At 44.4% G+C, this 21,287-nt stretch overlaps 1 protein-coding gene across 2 annotated transcripts in view; it reads right to left on the bottom strand.

Annotated features, from left to right (window-relative positions):
- The window catches only part of MICAL-like (protein), a 568,521-nt gene that overhangs the window by 92,130 nt on the left and 455,104 nt on the right, over nt 1-21,287 (bottom strand). The window contains exons 5-6 of one of the 2 annotated variants that reach the window (XM_070096757.1): nt 1,110-1,501; nt 802-945 (exon numbers count right to left, since the gene is read on the bottom strand). In XM_070096757.1, the coding sequence (XP_069952858.1) occupies nt 802-945; nt 1,110-1,501 (536 nt within the window). The remainder of the gene's footprint in view (nt 1-801; nt 946-1,109; nt 1,502-21,287) is intronic. The other variant, XM_070096758.1, reaches the window with a different exon arrangement.

Below are 21,287 nucleotides of genomic sequence, written 5' to 3'. Positions count from 1 at the left end.
AAGAGTTAACAGGTGTAAAAAAATGAATGTAGAGACCAGTGAGTGTGTAAACAGAAAAACACAATAATTACAGTTGCATTACTGTGTACCAGGTGTGTTGTATTGTTGTGTACCAGATGTGCTATATTGTTGTGTACCACATGTGCTGTATCATATACCAGGCATGCTGTTGCGTACCAGTATTGTTATATACCAGGCATGCTGTTGTGTACCAGTATTGTTGTATACCAGGAGTGTTAAATTGTATACCAGTTATGTTGTATTGTGTACCAGGTATGTTATATTGTGTGCCAGGTATGTTACACTGTGTATCAGGTGTGTTGTACCCAGGTATGTTGTACGCAACTCTGGTCTACTGTACAACAAAAAAAAAAACTGCGACAAACTAAAAATTTCTTTCTTATTTTCATCAAAACATGATGAGGAAAGGAATAATCATTAAAATCTGTATATATTGGTTTTAGCATTAGAAAAATCTGAATATGTTTAAATTAATATGAATTAAAATTTTCAGAAAACATTAGGTCTTATTCAAATATTTTGTAATTAACAAGATATTGTTTAATAACTTCCAGAATTTAGAATTTTATTTTTCAAATTTTGGGAAATTGTGAAGAGAGAAATTATTGCATTACTCAACTGTATTCTCAGCCAAAAAATTAAATGGATGGTGTTGTACTACAGGAACTTGTGCTGTATGATCCACATGGGTTTAGCACCCCACAAATACATTTGTACACAAGTCACAAGAGCAACAAGAGAGCCCCAGAAGCACACCAAACAAAGCAAGCAAGCACCAACCTGTGAGACACGCTTGAGTGTTGGAAGGTTGGAACGCCCGGGAGGGCTTGGGAGGTGCACCTTGATGCTCACTGCTACCATTCAACTTGTTGGAGTGGTTTTTCAAGTCCTTCTGCATTTTCCAACTCAGCACTTCATCCTGGTCTGGTAAGGTCCAAGCACAGAATCAGCTGCATGCTATTAGGGCCCATGGTCACATAGGGACAAATAAACAGCTAACAAAGCTAAGCATGCTACAGTTTCTTATGTCTATACAAATGAACCACATAATAAGCAACAACAACAATATAACAAGAACATTAGCTTACCATCATGGTGTCCATGCTTCTCCTGGGTGTGAGTGCCAATGCTAGAGAGAGAGAGAGTGTCTGAGCTCAGAGTGTCACCAATAGAACTAGTAGGGGATGTCCTCCCACTTTTGGAAGCGCCATCTTGAGGAGGAGCAGGAGCCCGTCGAGCCTTCCTCTTAAGAGCGATGGAGCCACTAGGAGAGGAGGGGGAGGGATGAGGTTTAGTGGTGGAAAGGGATGGTGATGGGTGTGGTTTAGCCGGGATAGTAGAAGGTGATGTCGGGGGAAACAGTTCTCTTAGGTTGGTTGGCGGTGGTGGAGCGATAATCCTTTTACGTGTGGTGGAGCCGTGAGAGGCAGGGCTGTGTTGTGTACTACCACCACTGACTTGATACATCTGTGATGGAGCACTGAAAATATAAGCCAAAAGCATTAGTGAATATTAAAGAAAATGTTAAACCTGGAAAATAATACATTTCTAAAAAATGATTCTTCCTCTTACTTCAAGGAAGGAAAAAAAGTGTGCTAGTTAGTGAGAGGGAGATGAAAAAAAGGAGGAAGAATAGGAAGAAAAGGAGGAAGAAGAGGAAGAAAAGGAGAAAAAGAAAAGGAGGAAAAGGAAGGAGGAAGAGGAAGAAAAGGGGGAAGAGGTAGAGAGAAGTAAAATAGAGAGGAAGGAAATGAAGAATTATCGAGGAAATAATAAATTATTCGGTGATCAGTTACTCAAAATCCAACATTATCCAGCAGTCTTGGTCAATCTGGAGAAAATGTTTCACACAGCAATTACTGGAAAACAAAGGTGGCACAAGAACTGCTATAATGGGGGAAGTGCAGGGGTGGCTATCTAGGGAGGCTCAGGGGTGGCTATCTAGGGAGGCTCAGGGGTGGCTATCTAGGGAGGCTCAGGGGTGGCTATCTAGGGAGGCTCAGGGGTGGCTATCTAGGGAAGCTCAGTGGTGGCTATCTAGGGAGGCTCAGGGGTGGCTATCTAGGGAAGCTCAGGGGTGGCTATCTAGGGAGGCTCAGGGGTGGCTATCTAGGGAGGCTCAGGGGTGGCTATCTAGGGAGGCTCAGGGGTGGCTATCTAGGGAGGCTCAGGGGTGGCTATCTAGGGAGGCTCAGGGGTGGCTATCTAGGGAGGCTCAGGGGTGGCTATCTAGGGAAGCTCAGGGGTGGCTATCTAGGGAGGCTCAGGGGTGGCTATCTAGGGAGGCTCAGGGGTGGCTATCTAGGGAGGCTCAGGGATGGCTATCTAGGGAGGCTCAGGGGTGGCTATCAAGGGAGGCTCAGGGGTGGCTATCTAGGGAGCCTCAGGAGTGGCTATCAAGGGAGGCTCAGGGGTGGCTATCTAGGGAGGCTCGGGGATGGCTATCTAGGGAGGCTCAGGAGTGGCTATCTAGGGAGGCTCAGGAGTGGCTATCTAGGGAGGCTCAGGAGTGGCTATCTAGGGAGGCTCAGGGGTGGCTATCTAGGGAGGCTCAGGGGTGGCTATCTAGGGAGGCTCAGGAGTGGCTATCTAGGGAGGCTTAGGGGTGGCTATCTTGGGAGGCTTAGGGGTGGCTATCTTGGGAGGCTTAGGGGTGGCTATCTATGGAGGCTTAAGGGTGGCTATCTAAGGAGGCTTAGGGGTGGCTATCTTGGGAGGCTTAGGGGTGGCTATCTAGGGAGGCTTAGGGGTGGCTATCTAGGGAGGCTAAGGGGTGGCTATCTTGGGAGGCTTAGGGGTGGCTATCTTGGGAGGCTTAGGGGTGGCTATCGAGGGAGGCTCAGGGGTGGCTATCGAGGGAGACTCAGGAGTGGCTATCTAGGGAGGCTTAGGGGTGGCTATCTTGGGAGGCTTAGGGGTAGCTTTCTGGTAGGAAGGAGGACTAGGAGACTTATTTTGAGGCACCATTATTATTATTCTGTTTATGGGGACTAATGAAAATTTTGAGGAGCTGAAGCCCTCCCCTAGTTTTCCCTTGGTGCTGACTGCCGAAAAATCACTACCTGAGTCCATCAGTCTGTCATCACATAGTTCACAAGAGGCTGAGTAAAGGACTCAAGAAATCGTAATAACACAACTGTAAACAAACCATGGATGCAGGAACAACAGTGGACAGTGAGAGAATTGTTGGAGGGAAACGAGCAAAGAAGTACCTTGAGGAAACAACATTAGGCTACCTTGACGTCTGAGAGATGATAAGGGAAACAACCAAGGAGATACTTAAATCAGACCCAGAGACATGGAGGGAAATGAAATGGGATGAGGATAGAGAGAAGTCACTCATTATTCATGGGCTCCATGAGGCTAATGGGAAGACTTATTACAAAAGAAGACAGGGGGAAGTAAAAGAGATTGAGAGCATCATTGTGGTAATAGGAGAGGACACAACCCAACTGACAAATTTGAAGAGACTTGGGTGGTACTTGAGGAAAAAGAACCACCCAATCAAATTGACATTCAATACAGACATGATATGAAACAAGATCCTGCAGTGGAAACTAATGTTAAGGGGTTCCCAAAAAAACAGTGAGTGTACCTCGACAGCAACAGAACGCAAAAGAAGGGGGAACAACTGAGAGAAAGAGTAAGAAAGTACCAGTGACAGGAATGGGGGACCAAATGGGAGCATAGCCTCAGGGGGGTACAGCAAACACAACTACCCTTAGCATCCCCCTCAACTCCTACTACACTACACCAACCAAATACAATAACCAGAACTGAGCCACAATCAACACCCACATTCCCTCCCCCCTCCCAGCACTATTACCACCACAACTGCAACCTACTATAATATCCAGACCTGCCTAACACACCCACAGCCTACACCAACCCTTCCCCCTCCCAAATACACATCAAGAATAGAAGCTGAAGGTATGGCACACTAACACAGACAGAATTACAAATAAGAGTGAGGAGTGGCAGGAAAGAATCAGTGAGTCAACCCCAGACATTATAGCACTCACAGAGATAAAGCTCATGGGGGTGATAACAGATGCGATCTTCCCATCTGGCTATCAGATCCTGAGAAAAGACAGGGGAAACAGAGGGGGAGGAGTTGTACTGCTCATCAAAAACATGTAGAGTTTTGAGGAGATGGAAGGACTAGCCAGAGGAGTAGTGGATGACTACATAGTATGAATGCCTCAAATTGGGGGTCCAAAAGTGATGATAGTGATGTACAACCCACCACCAAACAACAGGAGGCCAAGACAAGAATACGATGAGAGCAAAAGAGCAGGATAAAGTTACTCATCATGGGAGACTTCAACCATAAGAAGATTGACTGGGAAAATCTGGAGCCACATGGGGAACCGGAGACATGGAGAGCCAGGATACTGGAGGTGGTACTGTAAAATTTCATGTAACATGTTGGGGACACAACCAGAGAGAGAGATGATGAACCAGCCTTGCTGGTTCAATGTCTCCTTGAACACTTCAGACATAGAGGATATCACACACAAAAGGCCACTAGGCACTAGCAATCACGTGGTCTTGAATTTTGAATGCAAGGTAGAGTTAACAATGGAGAGTAAAGCAGTATAAGAAGGATGAGGCAAGCCAAACTTCCAAAAAGGGGGCTCACAGGTATGAGGCAATTTCAACATATGGTACAGTTTGTAAAAGAGCTAGAGGGAAAGAGAGTAAATGAATATGATGGAACACGTGACCACAAAGTGCAGGGAGGCAGTGGAGAAGTTCATGCCAAGGAGCAACAGAAACAACAGGAAAACCAGAGTGAGCTCATGGTTTACCCAGAGTTGTGATGAGGCCAAAGCCAAGTGTTCTAAAGTATGGAAAAATTACAGAAGGCAAAGGACCCAGCAAAATGGAGATGAGCTGAAGAGCCAGAAATTAATATGTATGCATAAGGAGAGAAGTCCAGCGTCAATATGAGAATGATATAGCATCAAAAGCCAAATCTGACCCAAAGTTGTTATACAGCCACATCAGGAGGAAAACAACAGTCAAGGACCAGGTAATGAGGTAGTGCACACCGTGTGGCAGGTAGTGTACAATGTGTGGCAGGTAGTGCACACCGTGTGGCAGGTAGTGTACACTGTGTGGCAGGTAGTGCACACCGTGTGGCAGGTAGTATACACTGTGTGGCAGGTAGTGCACACCGTGTGGCAGGTAGTGTACACTGTGTGGCAGGTAGTGCACACCGTGTGGCAGGTAGTGTACACTGTGTGGTAGGTAGTGCACAACGTGTGGCAGGTAGCATACACTGTGTGGCAGACTGTGCACACCGTGTGGCAGGTAGTGCACACTGTGAGGCAGGTAGTGCATACTGTGTGGCAGACTGTGCACACCGTGTGGCAGGTAGTGCACACTGCATGGCAGGTAGTTTACAACGTGTGGCAGGTAATTCACAATGTGGCAGGAAGTGTACACTGCGTGGCAGGTAGCGCACACTGTGTGGCAGGTAGTGTATACTGTGTGGCAGGTAGTACACACTGTGTGGCAGCTAGTGTACACTGTGGCAGGAAGTGTACATTGTGTGGCAGGTAATGCACACTGTGTGGCTGGTAGTGCACACTGTGTGGCAGGAAATGTACAATAAGTGGCAGGTAGTGAATACTGTCTGGCAGGTAGTGTACACTGTGTGGCATGTAGTGCACACTGTGTGGAGGTAGTGCACACTGTGTGGCAGGAAGTGTACAGTGTGCCTGGTAGCGCACACTGTGTGGCAGGGAGTGTACACTGTGTGCCAGGTGTACACTGTGGCTGGTAGTGTACACTGGCAGAAAGTGCACACCGTGTGGTAGGTAGTGTACACTGTGTGGCAGGAAGTGTACATTGTGTAGCACGTAGTGTGCACTGTGTGGCAGGTAGGGTACACTGTGGCAGGCAGTGTACACTGTGTGGCATTTAGTGTACACTGCATAACAGGTAGTGCACACTATGTGGCAAGTAGTGTACACTGAATGGCAGGTAATGTACACTGTGTGTTAGGTAGTGTCCACTGTGTGGCAGGTAGTGTACACACCTGTGACAGGAAGTGTACACTCACGCGCAGCTGGTAGTGTACACTGTGTGGCAAGTAGTGCACACGTGTTGCAGGTAGTGTACTGTGTGGCTAGTGTACACTGTGTGGCATGTAGTGTACACTGGCTGGTAGTGTACAGTATGTGGCAGGTAGTGTACATTGTGTGGCAGGTAGTGTACACTGTGTGGCAGGTAGTTTACACTGTGTGGCAGGTAGTGTACACATGTGTGGCAGTGGCAGGTACTGTACACTATGCGGCTAGTAGTGTACACTGTGTATCAGATACTGTACAATGAGTATAATGTATTGTACACTGCATGGCAGGTAGTGTACACTGTGTCACGCATTGTACACTGTGTGGCAGGAAGCGTAAACTGTATGCCTTCTATTGTACACTGTGCGGTAGGTAGTGTACATTGTGTGGCCGGTAATGTATGTTGTGTGGCAGGTAGTGTACACTCACGTGTGGAATGTACTGTACACTCACAAGTGGCAGGTAGTGTACACTGTGTGACAGGAAGTGTACAATAAGTGGCAGGTAGTGAACACTGTGTGGCAGGTAGTGTACACTGTGCATCAGATAGTGTACACTGCATGGCAGGTAGTGTACACTGTATGGCAGGTAGTGTACACTGTATGGCACGTAGTGTACACTGTGTGGCAGGAAGCGTAAACTGCATGCCTGGTAGTGTACACTGTGTGGTAGGTAGTGTACATTGTGTGGCCGGTAGTGTATGTTGTGTGGCAGGTAGTGTACACTGTGTGGCAGGAAGTGAACAGTGTGGCAGGTAGTGTACAGTGTGTGACAGGAAGTGTACAATAAGTGGCAGGTAGTGTACAGTGTGTGGCAGGTAGTGTACACTGTGTGGCAGGTAGTGAACACTGTGTGGCAGGTGGTGTACAGCGTGTGGCTGGTAGTACACACTGTGTGGCAGCTAGTGTACACTGTGGCAGGAAGTGTACATTGTGTGGCAGGTAATGCACACTGTGTGGCTGGTAGTGCACACTGTGTGGCAGGAAATGTACAATAAGTGGCAGGTAGTGAATACTGTCTGGCAGGTAGTGTACACTGTGTGGCATGTAGTGCACACTGTGTGGAGGTAGTGCACACTGTGTGGCAGGAAGTGTACAGTGTGCCTGGTAGCGCACACTGTGTGGCAGGGAGTGTACACTGTGTGCCAGGTGTACACTGTGGCTGGTAGTGTACACTGGCAGAAAGTGCACACCGTGTGGTAGGTAGTGTACACTGTGTGGCAGGAAGTGTACATTGTGTAGCACGTAGTGTGCACTGTGTGGCAGGTAGGGTACACTGTGGCAGGCAGTGTACACTGTGTGGCATTTAGTGTACACTGCATAACAGGTAGTGCACACTATGTGGCAAGTAGTGTACACTGAATGGCAGGTAATGTACACTGTGTGTTAGGTAGTGTCCACTGTGTGGCAGGTAGTGTACACACCTGTGACAGGAAGTGTACACTCACGCGCAGCTGGTAGTGTACACTGTGTGGCAAGTAGTGCACACGTGTTGCAGGTAGTGTACTGTGTGGCTAGTGTACACTGTGTGGCATGTAGTGTACACTGGCTGGTAGTGTACAGTATGTGGCAGGTAGTGTACATTGTGTGGCAGGTAGTGTACACTGTGTGGCAGGTAGTTTACACTGTGTGGCAGGTAGTGTACACATGTGTGGCAGTGGCAGGTACTGTACACTATGCGGCTAGTAGTGTACACTGTGTATCAGATACTGTACAATGAGTATAATGTATTGTACACTGCATGGCAGGTAGTGTACACTGTGTCACGCATTGTACACTGTGTGGCAGGAAGCGTAAACTGTATGCCTTCTATTGTACACTGTGCGGTAGGTAGTGTACATTGTGTGGCCGGTAATGTATGTTGTGTGGCAGGTAGTGTACACTCACGTGTGGAATGTACTGTACACTCACAAGTGGCAGGTAGTGTACACTGTGTGACAGGAAGTGTACAATAAGTGGCAGGTAGTGAACACTGTGTGGCAGGTAGTGTACACTGTGCATCAGATAGTGTACACTGCATGGCAGGTAGTGTACACTGTATGGCAGGTAGTGTACACTGTATGGCACGTAGTGTACACTGTGTGGCAGGAAGCGTAAACTGCATGCCTGGTAGTGTACACTGTGTGGTAGGTAGTGTACATTGTGTGGCCGGTAGTGTATGTTGTGTGGCAGGTAGTGTACACTGTGTGGCAGGAAGTGAACAGTGTGGCAGGTAGTGTACAGTGTGTGGCAGTAAGTGTACACTCACGTGTGGAATGTACTGTACACTCACGAGTGGCAGGTAGTGTACACTGTGTGACAGGAAGTGTACAATAAGTGGCAGGTAGTGTACAGTGTGTGGCAGGTAGTGTACACTGTGTGGCAGGTAGTGAACACTGTGTGGCAGGTGGTGTACAGCGTGTGGCTGGTAGTGCACACTGTGTGGTAGGTAGTGCACACTGTGTGGCAGGAAGTGTACACTGTGTGGTAGGTAGCATACACTGAAGCAGGTGGTGTACACTGTGTGGCAGGTACTGCACACTGTGTGGCAAGTAGTGTACACTGTGTGGCATGTGTACACTGTGGCAGGAAGTGTACACTGTGTGGCAGATAGTGTACACTTAGTATGTAGTGTACACTGTATGACTGGTAGTGCACACTGCATGGCAAGTAGTGTACACTGTGTGGCAGGAAGTGTAAACTGTGTGGTAGGTAGTGTACAATGTAGCAGGTAGTGTACACTATGTGGCAGGTAGTGTACACTGTGGCAGGTAGTGTACACTGTGGCAGGGAGTGTACACTGTGGCAAGAAGTGCATACCGTGTGGCAGGCAGTGCACAATGTGTGGCAGGAAGTGTACACTGTGTGGTAGGTAGTGTACACTGTGTGGCAGGAAGTGTACACTGTGTGGTAGGTAGCGTACACTGTAGCAGGTAGTGTACACTATGTGGCAGGTAGTGTACACTGTGTGGCAGGTAGTGCACACTGTGTGGCAGGTAGTGCAGACAGTGTACACTTAGTGGCATGTAGTGTACACTGTATGACTGGTAGTGTACACTGGCACCTAGTGTACACTGTATGGCAGGAAGTGTAAACTGTGTGGTAGGTAGCATACAATGTGTGGCTGGTAGTGTACACTGTGTTGCAGGTAGTGTACACTGTGTGGCAGGAAGTGAACAGTGTGTGGCAGGTAGTGTACAGTGTGGCAGGAAGTGTACAGTGTGTGGCAGGTAGTTTACACTCACGTGTGACAGGAAGTGTACACTCACGTGTGGAATGTACTGTACACTCACGAGTGGCAGGAAGTGTACACTGTGTGGCAGGTAGTGTACACTGTGTGGCAGGTAGTGTACACGTGTGGCAGGTAATGTACACTGTGTGGCTGGTAGTGCATATTCGTGTGTGGCTGGTAGTGCACATTCATGTGTGGAAGATTGTGTACACTCACGTGTGGTAGTGTATAGTGTGTTGGAGGTAGTGTATAGTGTTGGAGGTAGTGTACACACGTGGCAGGTAGTGAAGACGTGTGGTATGTAGTGTACACTGTGTGGCTGGTACTGCACATTCATGTGTGGCAGGTTGTGTACACTCACGTGTGGCAGTTAGCGTACACTCATGTGTGGCAGGTTGTGTACACACATGTGTGGCAGGTTGTGTACACACATGTGTGGCAGGTTGTGTACACTCATGTGTGGCAGGTTGTGTACACTCATGTGTGGCAGGTTGTGTACACTCATGTGTGGCAGGTTGTGTACACTCATGTGTGGCAGGTTGTGTACACTCACGTGTGGCAGGTAATGTACACTATGTAGCATGTAGTGTACAATGTGTGGCTGGCAGTGTACATTCACATTGCAGGTAGTGTACATTCACATGGCTGGTAGTGTACATTCACATGGCAGGTAGTGTACATTCACGTGGCTGGTAGTGTACATTCACATGGCAGGTAGTGTACATTCACGTGGCTGGTAGTGTACATTCACATGGCAGGTAGTGTACATTCACGTGGCTGGTAGTGTACATTTACGTGTGGCAGGTATTAAAAAGTGAGATCTGTCTTGAAAATCCCATAAAACCTGTGGCAAGTGCTTGGCGATATTAACCTCGGTCATATAAAATGTAGGTAATAGTGTAGGAGCAGAGAGAAGTCAAAGAGCCATTTCAGATTAACAGTCTAATACAAATAATCTGTTAAGTCTTTGTAATAAATTCACTTTAAGCCAGGAAACTGTGGAACCAACAAGAGAAAATTACCTTCACCTAACATTCACTCAAGTATGGAGGAACACTGCAGCAGGTCTATTGGTCCATATATGGCAGATCATCATCAAATCCATGTGCTATCACTCAAATATTTTTCAACCTCTTTTTAAGGCTTCCCAATGTTTAGCTTCAGCAACCTTAGTAACACATGCTATGCAGGTCCTGCTCAGTGGTGACCTGTACTTAGCTCAGTGGTGACCTGTACTTAGCTCAGTGGTGACCTGTACTTAGCTCAGTGGTGACCTGTACCTAGCTCAGTAAGGATATGTCTAGTGTACTCTCTGTGGGCTGAACCAAGATGCCCTCCAATGAGCAACTTTACCAGCAGCTTAAGGAGGAATTAAGGGTAGCGAAGCTAGAGATACGGTGCTTGATGGAGGAAAACAAGAGGATTCATAGTAGTCCTCCTGGTTTGAGTCCTCAGGTCAAGAAAGGAACCTGGGCAGTGGCCGGACAGCATGGAACGAAGTTGGAGATTAAGAAGACGAATGGAGAGGTAGAAATGATAAAAAAGAAAGAGACTGCTGTGGAAACTGTTGTTGAAACATTGAACGCATTCTCTGTGCTACCTGTGCTATCTGAGTGTGAGTCGACTACTAGGAACGTCATGACGAACAACACAAAGGAAGGTAAAAAACATTGTTGTTATTGGGGATAGCGAGGTTGGGTACATGGACAGGGCCTTCTGCTTGAAAGACAGGAGTAGCAGACAAAGAGTTTGCTTTCCTGGGGCTGGAATGGACGATATTGTTAGCCGTCTTGACATCATGAATGATAATGGGATCAATCCAATTATCTGCTTCAGTGCTGGAGGCAATGATGTAGGCAAGCATAGAAGTGAGGACTTAGAAGGTACAGGACATCAATAGACATAGTTAGGAAGAAGGGGGGGGAGGTGCCCTGTTATATGTGACATTTTGCTAAGAAGAGGTGTTGGAAATCAATGGTTGTCTAGAGCAAATGGTATTAATTGTTGGCTGGACAAACACTGTAAGGATAATGCAGTACCATTCATTGACAACTGGGACCACTTCAATGGCCGAAATGACATGTATGCCAGGGATGGGGTTCACTTATCCAGGGCAGGTGTGGGATTTCTTGCTAGCTCAGTTGAGGGTGCTGTTAGGACTTTAAGCTAGGATTAGTTAGAGGTATGGGTTTAGAAATGAAAAATAATGAGTATGCATTTATTGACTTAGGCTTTGATATTAAGAAACTTAATAATAATGGTCATAGAGTAATGCTGGGTAATGATAATTACAGAAATTATATAAAAGTAAAGGAGAATAGGAAAAATGTGCAGAAGAAAAAACATATGACTGTATTTTCCTAACAGTTGTAGTGCAAGAAATAAGATTAATGAATTACGTTTGATAGCGTGTGCTGGGAACTTTGATGTCATTGCAATAACTGAAATATGGTATGATTTAAAGAGTCGGGATATGATTGCTGAATGTAATATTCAAGGGTTTAAGAATGGGGGAGGAGTTGCATTATATGTATGAGAAAATATAAATTGTTGCATAAAAACAGTTATAAAAATAGATGGACTAGTAACAGAATCTGTTTGAGTAGAGTTTGTAGAAGGTCAAGAAAAACTAATTCTAGGTGTAATATACCGACCTCCAGGCTTGGATCATGATAGAGGGAGACTTCTTTGGGACGAAATTGTTAGGGCTTCTAGACACACTAACGTAGTAATAGGAGATTTTAACTTTAGTCAAATTGACTGGAATTCTTTGACCGGTAACCTGAAGTCCAATGACTTTATGGAAGTAGTTCAGGACTGTTTTCTGAAGCAATGTGTAACAGAGCCTACCAGGGTGTAGTGATACCGGTCCTGTGGGGAGCAGCAGCAGGATAATACTGCACCACCTCTAGGGGCCCTTAACAACAACAACAATTTGGTGTGTGTCATGGGCACCAACACATGGTGTGTGATTCTCTCCTACTTTATCCATTTATCAGCGATGCAGATTACATGGTGAGTTTAAATATGTGGCCTGTAGTTATAACTTTTCTCTTGACATATGCAAGACATCACCATCCCTGTAGAAGCCATTATTAGATGTACTAGTCATTATATTTTGTTGTTGCAGAAGTACTATGAAGATTCTATGTTCAATAAAGCCTAGAGATAAGGCCTGTGTTTCTATCACAACAATTTATTGAACATAGAATCCTGGGCTACCTGGTGGTGATCCTGCGCTAGACTACATCACAACATGGAGCGTTTACTGAAACCTGAGAGGCTAGACTGTGACCCCAGCTTATCAACAGCTGCTCAGGAATGGAAGCACTGGTTTAAGACTTTCGAAAACTTCTTGGGAGCCCTTCCTAAAGAAGATCTAGATAAACTAAGTCTGCTCATCAATTTTGTGTCACCTAAGATATATGAGGCTATTTCTGAGTGTAATACCTACGAAGATGCTATCAAAACCCTCAAGTCTCAGTATATTAAACCTACAAATGAAATCTTTGCACGCTATCGCCTTGCAACTCGCCGCCAGCAGATTGATGAGTCCTTAGAGGAATACTTTCAAGCACTGAAAATTTTAGGTAAGGACTGTCACTTCCAAGCAGTGACAGCTGCTCAGTATTGTGAAGAGTCCATCAGGGATGCTTTTATCAGTGGCCTGCAATCACCAATAATAAGGCAGCGTTTATTGGAGAATAAAACTCTCGACTTAGCCGCTGCCTTTGACCAGGCAAGAGCTCTAGATTCAGCCCAGAAGAATTCTGAAGTATACAGTACCACTCAGCCTTCTCGAGTGGTAAGTGCTGCAATTCCTGACCAAGACTCTTGCAATGAAGTTACTGGGGAACCTGCCTCAGTGACAGCAGCAGCAGGTACGGTGTGTTTCTTTTGTGGTTTTTCAAGACATCCACGTCCAAAGTGTCCTGCTCGTGAAGCAATGTGCCATAAATGCCACAAGAAAGGTCACTTTGCTAAAGTATGTCGTGCTAATGCATCAACAAGAGCTAGTGCCTCCACACATTCCAGTGATCATGCGACTCTAACAACAGTGACTTCTGCGGCTACTCCAAATTCACTGTCAAAGGCAGTTGTGAAAGTATTCATCAAAGGAACAGAAGTAGATGGTCTTATTGATAGTGGCAGCTCAGAGAGTTTCATCAACCTTGACTTAGTTAAACGGCTCTCCTTGACTCTACATCACTCATCAGGTACCGTTTCCATGGCATCAACATCTCTCTCTATTCAGACCTTAGGGTTTTGTAAGGTAAATCTCAGAGTTAATGGAAAGGATTATCAAGATGTACATTTAGCTATTCTGCCACAACTGTGCTCTGATGTTATCCTTGGTCAGGACTTTCAGAAGCTGCATGGTAGTGTCACCTTAACATATGGAGGTGAACTGCCTCCTCTTGTTGTCTGTGGACTTAGCACTTTAAGGGTAGACCCACCAAAGCTGTTTGCAAATCTTACCGCGGATTGCCATCCTATATCAGCTAAGTCACGCCGCTATTCTTATGAGGATCGGATGTTCATTGAGAAAGAAACTCAGAGGCTGCTGAAGGAGGGTATTATAGAACCGAGTGATTCCCCTTGGCGTGCACAGGTTGTTGTTGTTAAAGATGGTTATAGGAAATGGAGACTGGCTATCGATTACTCTGAGACAATCAACAAATTTACACTTCTTGATGGGTACCCTCTACCTCGAATTGACGATACAGTGAACAAAATTGCTCAGTACTACATGTTTAGCACAATTGATCTGCAGAGTGCCTATCATCAAGTCCCTATAAGGAATGAAGATAAACCATACACAGCGTTTCAGGCTAGTGATGGCCTGTATCAGTTTACCAGAGTCCCTTTTGGAGTCACCAATGGGGTAGCCTGCTTCCAACGAATTATGGATTCACTCATTCAGGAAGAGCAACTCATGGGAACCTACGAGTATTTAGATAATGTTACCATTTGTGGCAAGACCCAGGAGGAACATGATGCAAACCTTGATAAGTTTTTGGAAGCCGCCAAGAAGAAAAATATCAGTTACAATGAGGAAAAGTGCACTTTTTCAACTAAAAGGCTTAGCATCCTTGGTTATGTAGTGGAAGGAGGTTCAATATTCCCAGACCCTGAACGACTACGACCTCTACAGGAACTTCCAATGCCTCAAGACAAAAAGTCACTCCGAAGAACTCTTGGTCTCTTTGCTTATTACTCACAATGGATCTACAACTATTCAAGTAAAGTCCGCCCATTGAGTGCTACCACATTTCCTGTGACAAAGGAAGCAGAAGCCGCTTTCCATACTCTCAAACAGGACATTGAAAACTCAGTAGTTCAAGCCATTGATGAGTCCCTACCATTCGAAGTGGAAACGGATGCATCTGACATTGCCATTGCTGCAGTCTTATCTCAGGCAGGACGACCAGTAGCCTTCTTTTCGAGAACTTTTCAAGGATCAGAGAAATGTTATGCTGCTGTAGAAAAGGAAGCCCAGGCCATCATAGAAGCAGTTCGCCACTGGAGGCATTATTTAACTGGTAGACATTTCACCATAAGGACTGACCAACGGTCCGTGATGTATATGTTCGACAAGAGGCACAAAAGTAGGATAAAGAATGACAAGATATTACGCTGGAGGATGGAACTATCGTGTTATGACTTTGATATTCTGTACCGACCGGGTCAAGAGAACATCTCACCTGATGCATTCTCTAGGTCCCACTGTGGAGCAGCATGTCATGATTTGCAATCACTCTCAGCTCTCCACAAGGCTTTGTGTCACCCAGGAGTTACACGCCTGTACCATTTTGTCAAATCAAAGAACATGCCCTACTCAGTGGAAGATGTGCGACAAGTGATCAGAGCATGCAGAGTATGTGCAGAGTGCAAGCCAAACTTTCATCAGCCAGAGAAGACTCATCTCATAAAATCCACCCAGCCTTTCGAAAGATTGAATATAGATTTCAAAGGACCTCTACCAAGCACAAATCAGAATAGGTATTTCCTTAACATAGTAGATGAATATTCAAGGTTTCCCTTTGTATTCCCCTGTGCAAATATGGCTGCTTCAACTGTTATTAGTTGTCTTTCACAGTTGTTCTCTATTTTTGGTATGCCAGCTTATATCCATTCAGACAGGGGATCCTCGTTCATGAGTAACGAACTTCAGGAGTTTTTGGCTAGCAAAGGTATTGCCTGCAGCAGAACAACAAGCTACAACCCTCAAGGCAATGGTCAAGTGGAGCGGTTCAATGGTACTATATGGAAGGCAGTTACAATGACATTAAAGTCGCGCAATCTACTTGTTCAACACTGGCAAACTGTCCTACCTGATGCTCTTCACTCTATTAGATCACTGCTGTGCACAGCTACTAATGCAACCCCTCATGAAAGACTCCTCAACTATTCACGTCGTTCCTCTACGGGAGCCTCCGTGCCCACTTGGTTATGTCATCCTGGACCCGTTCTCCTGAAGAGTCACCGTAGGATGAACAAGACGGATCCTTTAGTGGAAGAGGTAGAGCTCCTGCAAGCTAATCCACATTACGCCCACATTCGCTACCAAAATGGTGAAGAGACTACAGTATCTACAAGACATTTAGCCCCAGTTGAAATCCCTATTAGTGTGGAATCTCAAGATACACCAATAGATGTGAAAGATGCTTCGTTTTCTCCTGGAAAGCCCCTTGAGACTACCCCTATGGAAATAGAGGATTCTGCTCCAGCAGTTAATCAAACCCCGCTGGAAAATATCGAACCTGGTGAAGAGGCTCAAGGGCTACGAAGGTCGGGACGTGTACGTCGCCCACCTAACAGCTTGGGAGATTACTGTCTCTGATATTTTAGAAGGGGGAGATTGTAGTGATACTGGTCCTGTGGGGAGCAGCAGCAGGATAATACTGCACCACCTCTAGGGGCCCTTAACAACAACAACAATTTGGTGTGTGTCATGGGCACCAACACATGGTGTGTGATTCTCTCCTACTTTATCCATTTATCAGCGATGCAGATTACATGGTGAGTTTAAATATGTGGCCTGTAGTTATAACTTTTCTCTTGACATATGCAAGACATCACCATCCCTGTAGAAGCCATTATTAGATGTACTAGTCATTATATTTTGTTGTTGCAGAAGTACTATGAAGATTCTATGTTCAATAAAGCCTAGAGATAAGGCCTGTGTTTCTATCACAACACAGGGGTAATAATTTGCTCAACCTAGTCTTGTCAAATAAGGAAACACTCATAAATAATCTGGAGATTGCTGAAGAGCTTGGCACAAGTGTTCACAAATCTATCACTTTCAGCATTAACTGGGAATACAAGAATAATGATTTTTGTTCTGCCGATTTTAATGGACTTGGTGAACACCTATCTTATCTCAATTGGGGTAATCTAGCTAATGATTTTATTGACGATGATCATGCTTACGATTAAGAATGGATCTGTGTTTATGATTTTTTTCTTAATAATGTACAATGTGCACAGAGTATATATTCCCCAGAGACAAATTATGTCTAATAATAACGATCCCAAATGGGTTAACAGAAGGCTAAAGCATCTTTTAGGGGAGAAAAGGGGAATTTATAGGCGCATCACAAGAGGAGAGGTTAACCTTACTGACCAATATGCTCAGGTTAAAAGAGAAGTAAAAAAGGGGATTAGAAAGGCTAAACGTGACTATGAAATTAGAGTTGCTAATAAAACAAACACTAATCCAAAGGGGTTCTTTCAAGTGTATAGGATGAAGATGAAGGGAAAAGTAGGACCTCTGAAAATTGGGAATGGACAGCTGACGGATAACGAACTGGAAACATGTTCCTTATTTAATGACTATTTTTTGTCAGTTTTTACACAGGAAGACATAATGAGATTCCAGAAATTAACAATTATTCAGTTCCTGATGAATTCAAATTAACTAATATCACTGTCACAAGGAACATGGTTATCAAACAGATAGACAAACTGAAGCAAAATAAGTCCCCAGGACCCAATGAGTTGTTTTCCAGGGTACTTAAGGAATGCAAGATGGAACTTAGTCAGCCATTAACGAGTGTGTTTAATGCATTCATTCTTACTGGTGTTGTGCCTGAGATGTGGAAGATGGCTAATGTGGTTCCTATATTCAAATCAGGGGATAAGTCCATTCTTTCAAATTACCATCCAATAAGCCTGAAATCTATAGTAGGCAAATTATTAGAATCAATTACAGCTGACATTATTAGAATTCACCTTGAAGAGCATAATTTGAGGAATGAACCTCAGCATGGTTTCACAAGAGGTCGTTCCTGCAAGACAAATTTACTGACGTTCTTCAATAGAACATTCGAGGCAGCAGACAGTTACAAAGAATATGATATTGTTTATTTATATTTTAGTAAAGCCTTCGACAGAGTACCTCACAAGAGACTCTTAAGAAAAGTGGCAACTCATGGTATAGGAGGTAAAGTTCTAGCAAGGATAAAGCCATGGCTTACAAACAGAAAGCAGAGTTTCCATTAATGGGGTCAAATCTGAATGGGGATTAGTCACTAGTGCATTCCACGAGAATCAGTGTTGGGCCCTCTGTTGTTCATCATTCAACACTTTCACCTCACTCACACATAATCACTGTTTTTGCAGAGGTGCCCAGAATACAACAGCTCAGAAGCATATATGTATAAAGATACACAACATATCCCTCCAAACTGCCAATATCCCAAACCCCTCCTTTAGAGTGCAGGTATTGTACTTCCCATTTCCAGGACTCAAGTCCAGCTATATAAAAATAATTGGTTTCCCTGAATCCCTTCACTAAATATTACCCTGCTCACACTCCAACAGCTTGTCAGGTCCCAAATACCATTCACTCCTATCGAACATGGTCACGCACACTTGCTGGAAGTCCAAGCCCCTCGCCCACAAAACCTCCTTTACCCCTTCCTTCCAACCTTTTCATGGACGACCTCCTATCCCGCCTTCCTTCCTCTACAGATTTATATGCTCTCCATGTCATTCTACTTTGATCCATTCCCTCTAAATGACCAAACCACCTCAACAACCCCTCTTCAGCCCTCTGACTAATACTTTTATTAACTCCACACCTCCTAATTTCCACACTCCGAATTTTCTGCATAATATTTACACTGCACATTGCCCTTAGGCAGGACATCTCCACTTCCTCCAACCTCCTCCTTGCTGCAACATTTACAACCCAAGCTTCACACCCATATAAGAGTGTTGGTACTACTATACTTTCATACATTCCCTTCTTTGCCTCCATAGATAACGTTTTTTGTCTCCACATATACCTCAACGCACCACTTGCCTTTTTCCCTCATCAATTCTATGATTAACCTCATTCTTCATAAAACCATCCGCTGACACGTCAACTCCCAAATATCTGAAAACATTCACTTCTTCCATACTCCTCCTCCCCAATTTGTTAACTAATTTTTCTTTATCTAAATCATTTGATACCCTCATCACCTTACTCTTTTCTATGTTCACTTTCAACTTTCTACCTTTACACACACTCCCAAACTCGTCCACTAACCTTTGCAATTTTTCTTTAGAATCTCCCGTAAGCACAATATCATCAGCAAAAAGTAACTGTCAATTCCCATTTTGTATTTGATTCCCCATAATTTAATCCTGCCCCTCTCCCAAACACCCTAGCATTTACTTCTTTTACAACCCCATCTATAAATACAGTGGACCCCCGGATAACGATCAGCTCCCAACTCGACCAATTATGTAAGTTTATTTTTGTAAGTGCTTTTGTAGGTGTATTTTTAGGGGTCTGAAATGGACTAATCTAATTCACAATATTTCTTATGGGAACAAATTCGGTCTATAACGGCACCCAAACAGACTTCTGGATTGAAATAATATCGTTATGCGGGGGTCCACTGTATATTAAACAGCCATGGTGACATTACACATCACTGTCTAAGACCTACTTTTACCGGGAAGTAGTCTCCCTCTCTTCTACACACCCTAACCTGAGCCTCACTATCCTCATAAAAACTCTTTACAGCATTTAGTAACTTACCACATATTCCATATACACCTACCATCCGACTTACGACCTGCTCGACTTACGACCACTCGACTTATGACCGTGTTTTTTTATGCCAAATTTCTGGGAAATAAACAACTATTTGTGTTGTACACAGTGTTTATCCTAAACCTTAGAGTATAAAATACAGTACTAACAGCATAAAAAGTAAAGTAAAACATGAAATACCAAAATAAAACAATAAAAATAAAGTCATTACAAAAATGTTTTGTTGATATTCAGTAGTAAAGTTCGACTTATGACCATTTCGACTTACGACCGGTTTCTCGGAACCGAACTCGGTCGTAAGTCGGATGGTAGGTGTATTTGCAACATCTGCCACATTGCTCCCCTATCCACTCTATCATATGCCTTTTCTAAATCCATAAATGCAATAAAAACTTCCCTACCTTTATCTAAATACTGTTCACATATATGCTTCAATGTAAACACTTGATCTACACATCCCCTACCCACTCTAAAACCTCCTTGCTCATCCACAATTCTACATTCTGTCTTACCTCTAATTCTTTCAATAACAACCCTACTGTACACTTTTCCTGGTATACTCAGTAAACTTATTCCTCTATAATTTTTACAATCTCTTTTTGTCCCCCTTCCCATTATATAAAGGGACTATACATGCTCTGCGCCAATCCCTAGGTACCTTCCCTTCTTTCATACATTTATTAAACAAAAATACCAACCACTCCAACACTATATCCCCCCTGCTTTTAACATTTCTGTCATGATCCCGTCAGTTCCAGCTGCTTTACCCCCTTTCATTCTACGTAATGCCTCACACACCTCCCCCATACTCAAATCCTGTTCTTCTTCACTCCTCAAAGATGGTATACCTCCCTGGCCAGTGCATGAAATTACTGCCTCCCTTTCTTCATCGACATTTAAAAGTTCCTCAAAATATTCTCACCATCTCCCCATCTACTAACTCCCCTACTCTTAACTTGTTTAACTCATCCAGAATTTTTTCTTATTTTCATTAAAATTTCTTGACAGTGCCTCTCCCACTATCATCTGCTCTCCTTTTGCACTCTCTCACCACTCTCTTCACCTTTCTTTTACTCTCCATATACAGTGGACCCCCGCATAACGGACGCCTTGCATAGCGGACAATCCGCATAGCGGACGCTTTGATTGCTAAAATTTTGCCCCGCATAGTGGACAAAAACCCGCTCAGCGGCCTTCGTCCGAGACGCGTCCAATGTGCGCCCTCAGCCAGCCTCACATGTGCCGCCTGTGCCATTGTTTACCAGCCAGCCTCCGCGGTAACATCCAAGCATACACTCGGAATATTTCGTATTATTACAGTGTTTTCGGTGCTGTTTCTGGAAAATAAGTGACCATGGGCCCCAAGAAAGCTTCTAGTTCCAACCCTACAGCAATAAGGGTTAGGATTCCTATTGAAATGAAGAAAGAGATCATTGATAAGTATGAAAGTGGAGTGCGTATCACCGACCTGGTCAGGTTGTACAAGAAACCCAAATCAACCATCTCTTCTATTGTGGGCAAGAAAACGGCAATCAAGGAAGCTGTTCTTGCCAAAGGTTTAACTGTGTTTTCGAAACAAAGATCGCAAGTGATGGAAGATGTTGAGAGACTCTTATTGGTGTGGATAAATGAAAAACAGCTAGCAGGAGATAGCGTCTCTCAAGCGATCATATGTGAAAAGGCTAGGAAGTTGCATGAGGATTTAATTAAAAAAAGGCCTGCAACTAGTGATGATGTGAGTGAATTTAAGGCCAGCAAAGGTTGGTTTGAGAGATTTAAGAAGCGTAGTGGCATACATAGTGTGATACGGCATGGTGAGGCTGCCAGTTCGGACCACAAAGCGGCTGAAAAATATGTGCATGAATTCAAGGAGTACATAGAAACTGAAGGACTGAAACCTGAACAAGTGTTTAATTGTGATG

This window comes from Cherax quadricarinatus, chromosome 54 (assembly GCF_038502225.1).
Source record: "Cherax quadricarinatus isolate ZL_2023a chromosome 54, ASM3850222v1, whole genome shotgun sequence".
In the NCBI taxonomy this organism is placed as follows: Eukaryota; Metazoa; Arthropoda; class Malacostraca; order Decapoda; family Parastacidae; genus Cherax; species Cherax quadricarinatus.
The sequence above is the reverse complement of the archived record's forward strand: the minus strand, read 5'-3'. Positions and strand labels throughout refer to the sequence as shown.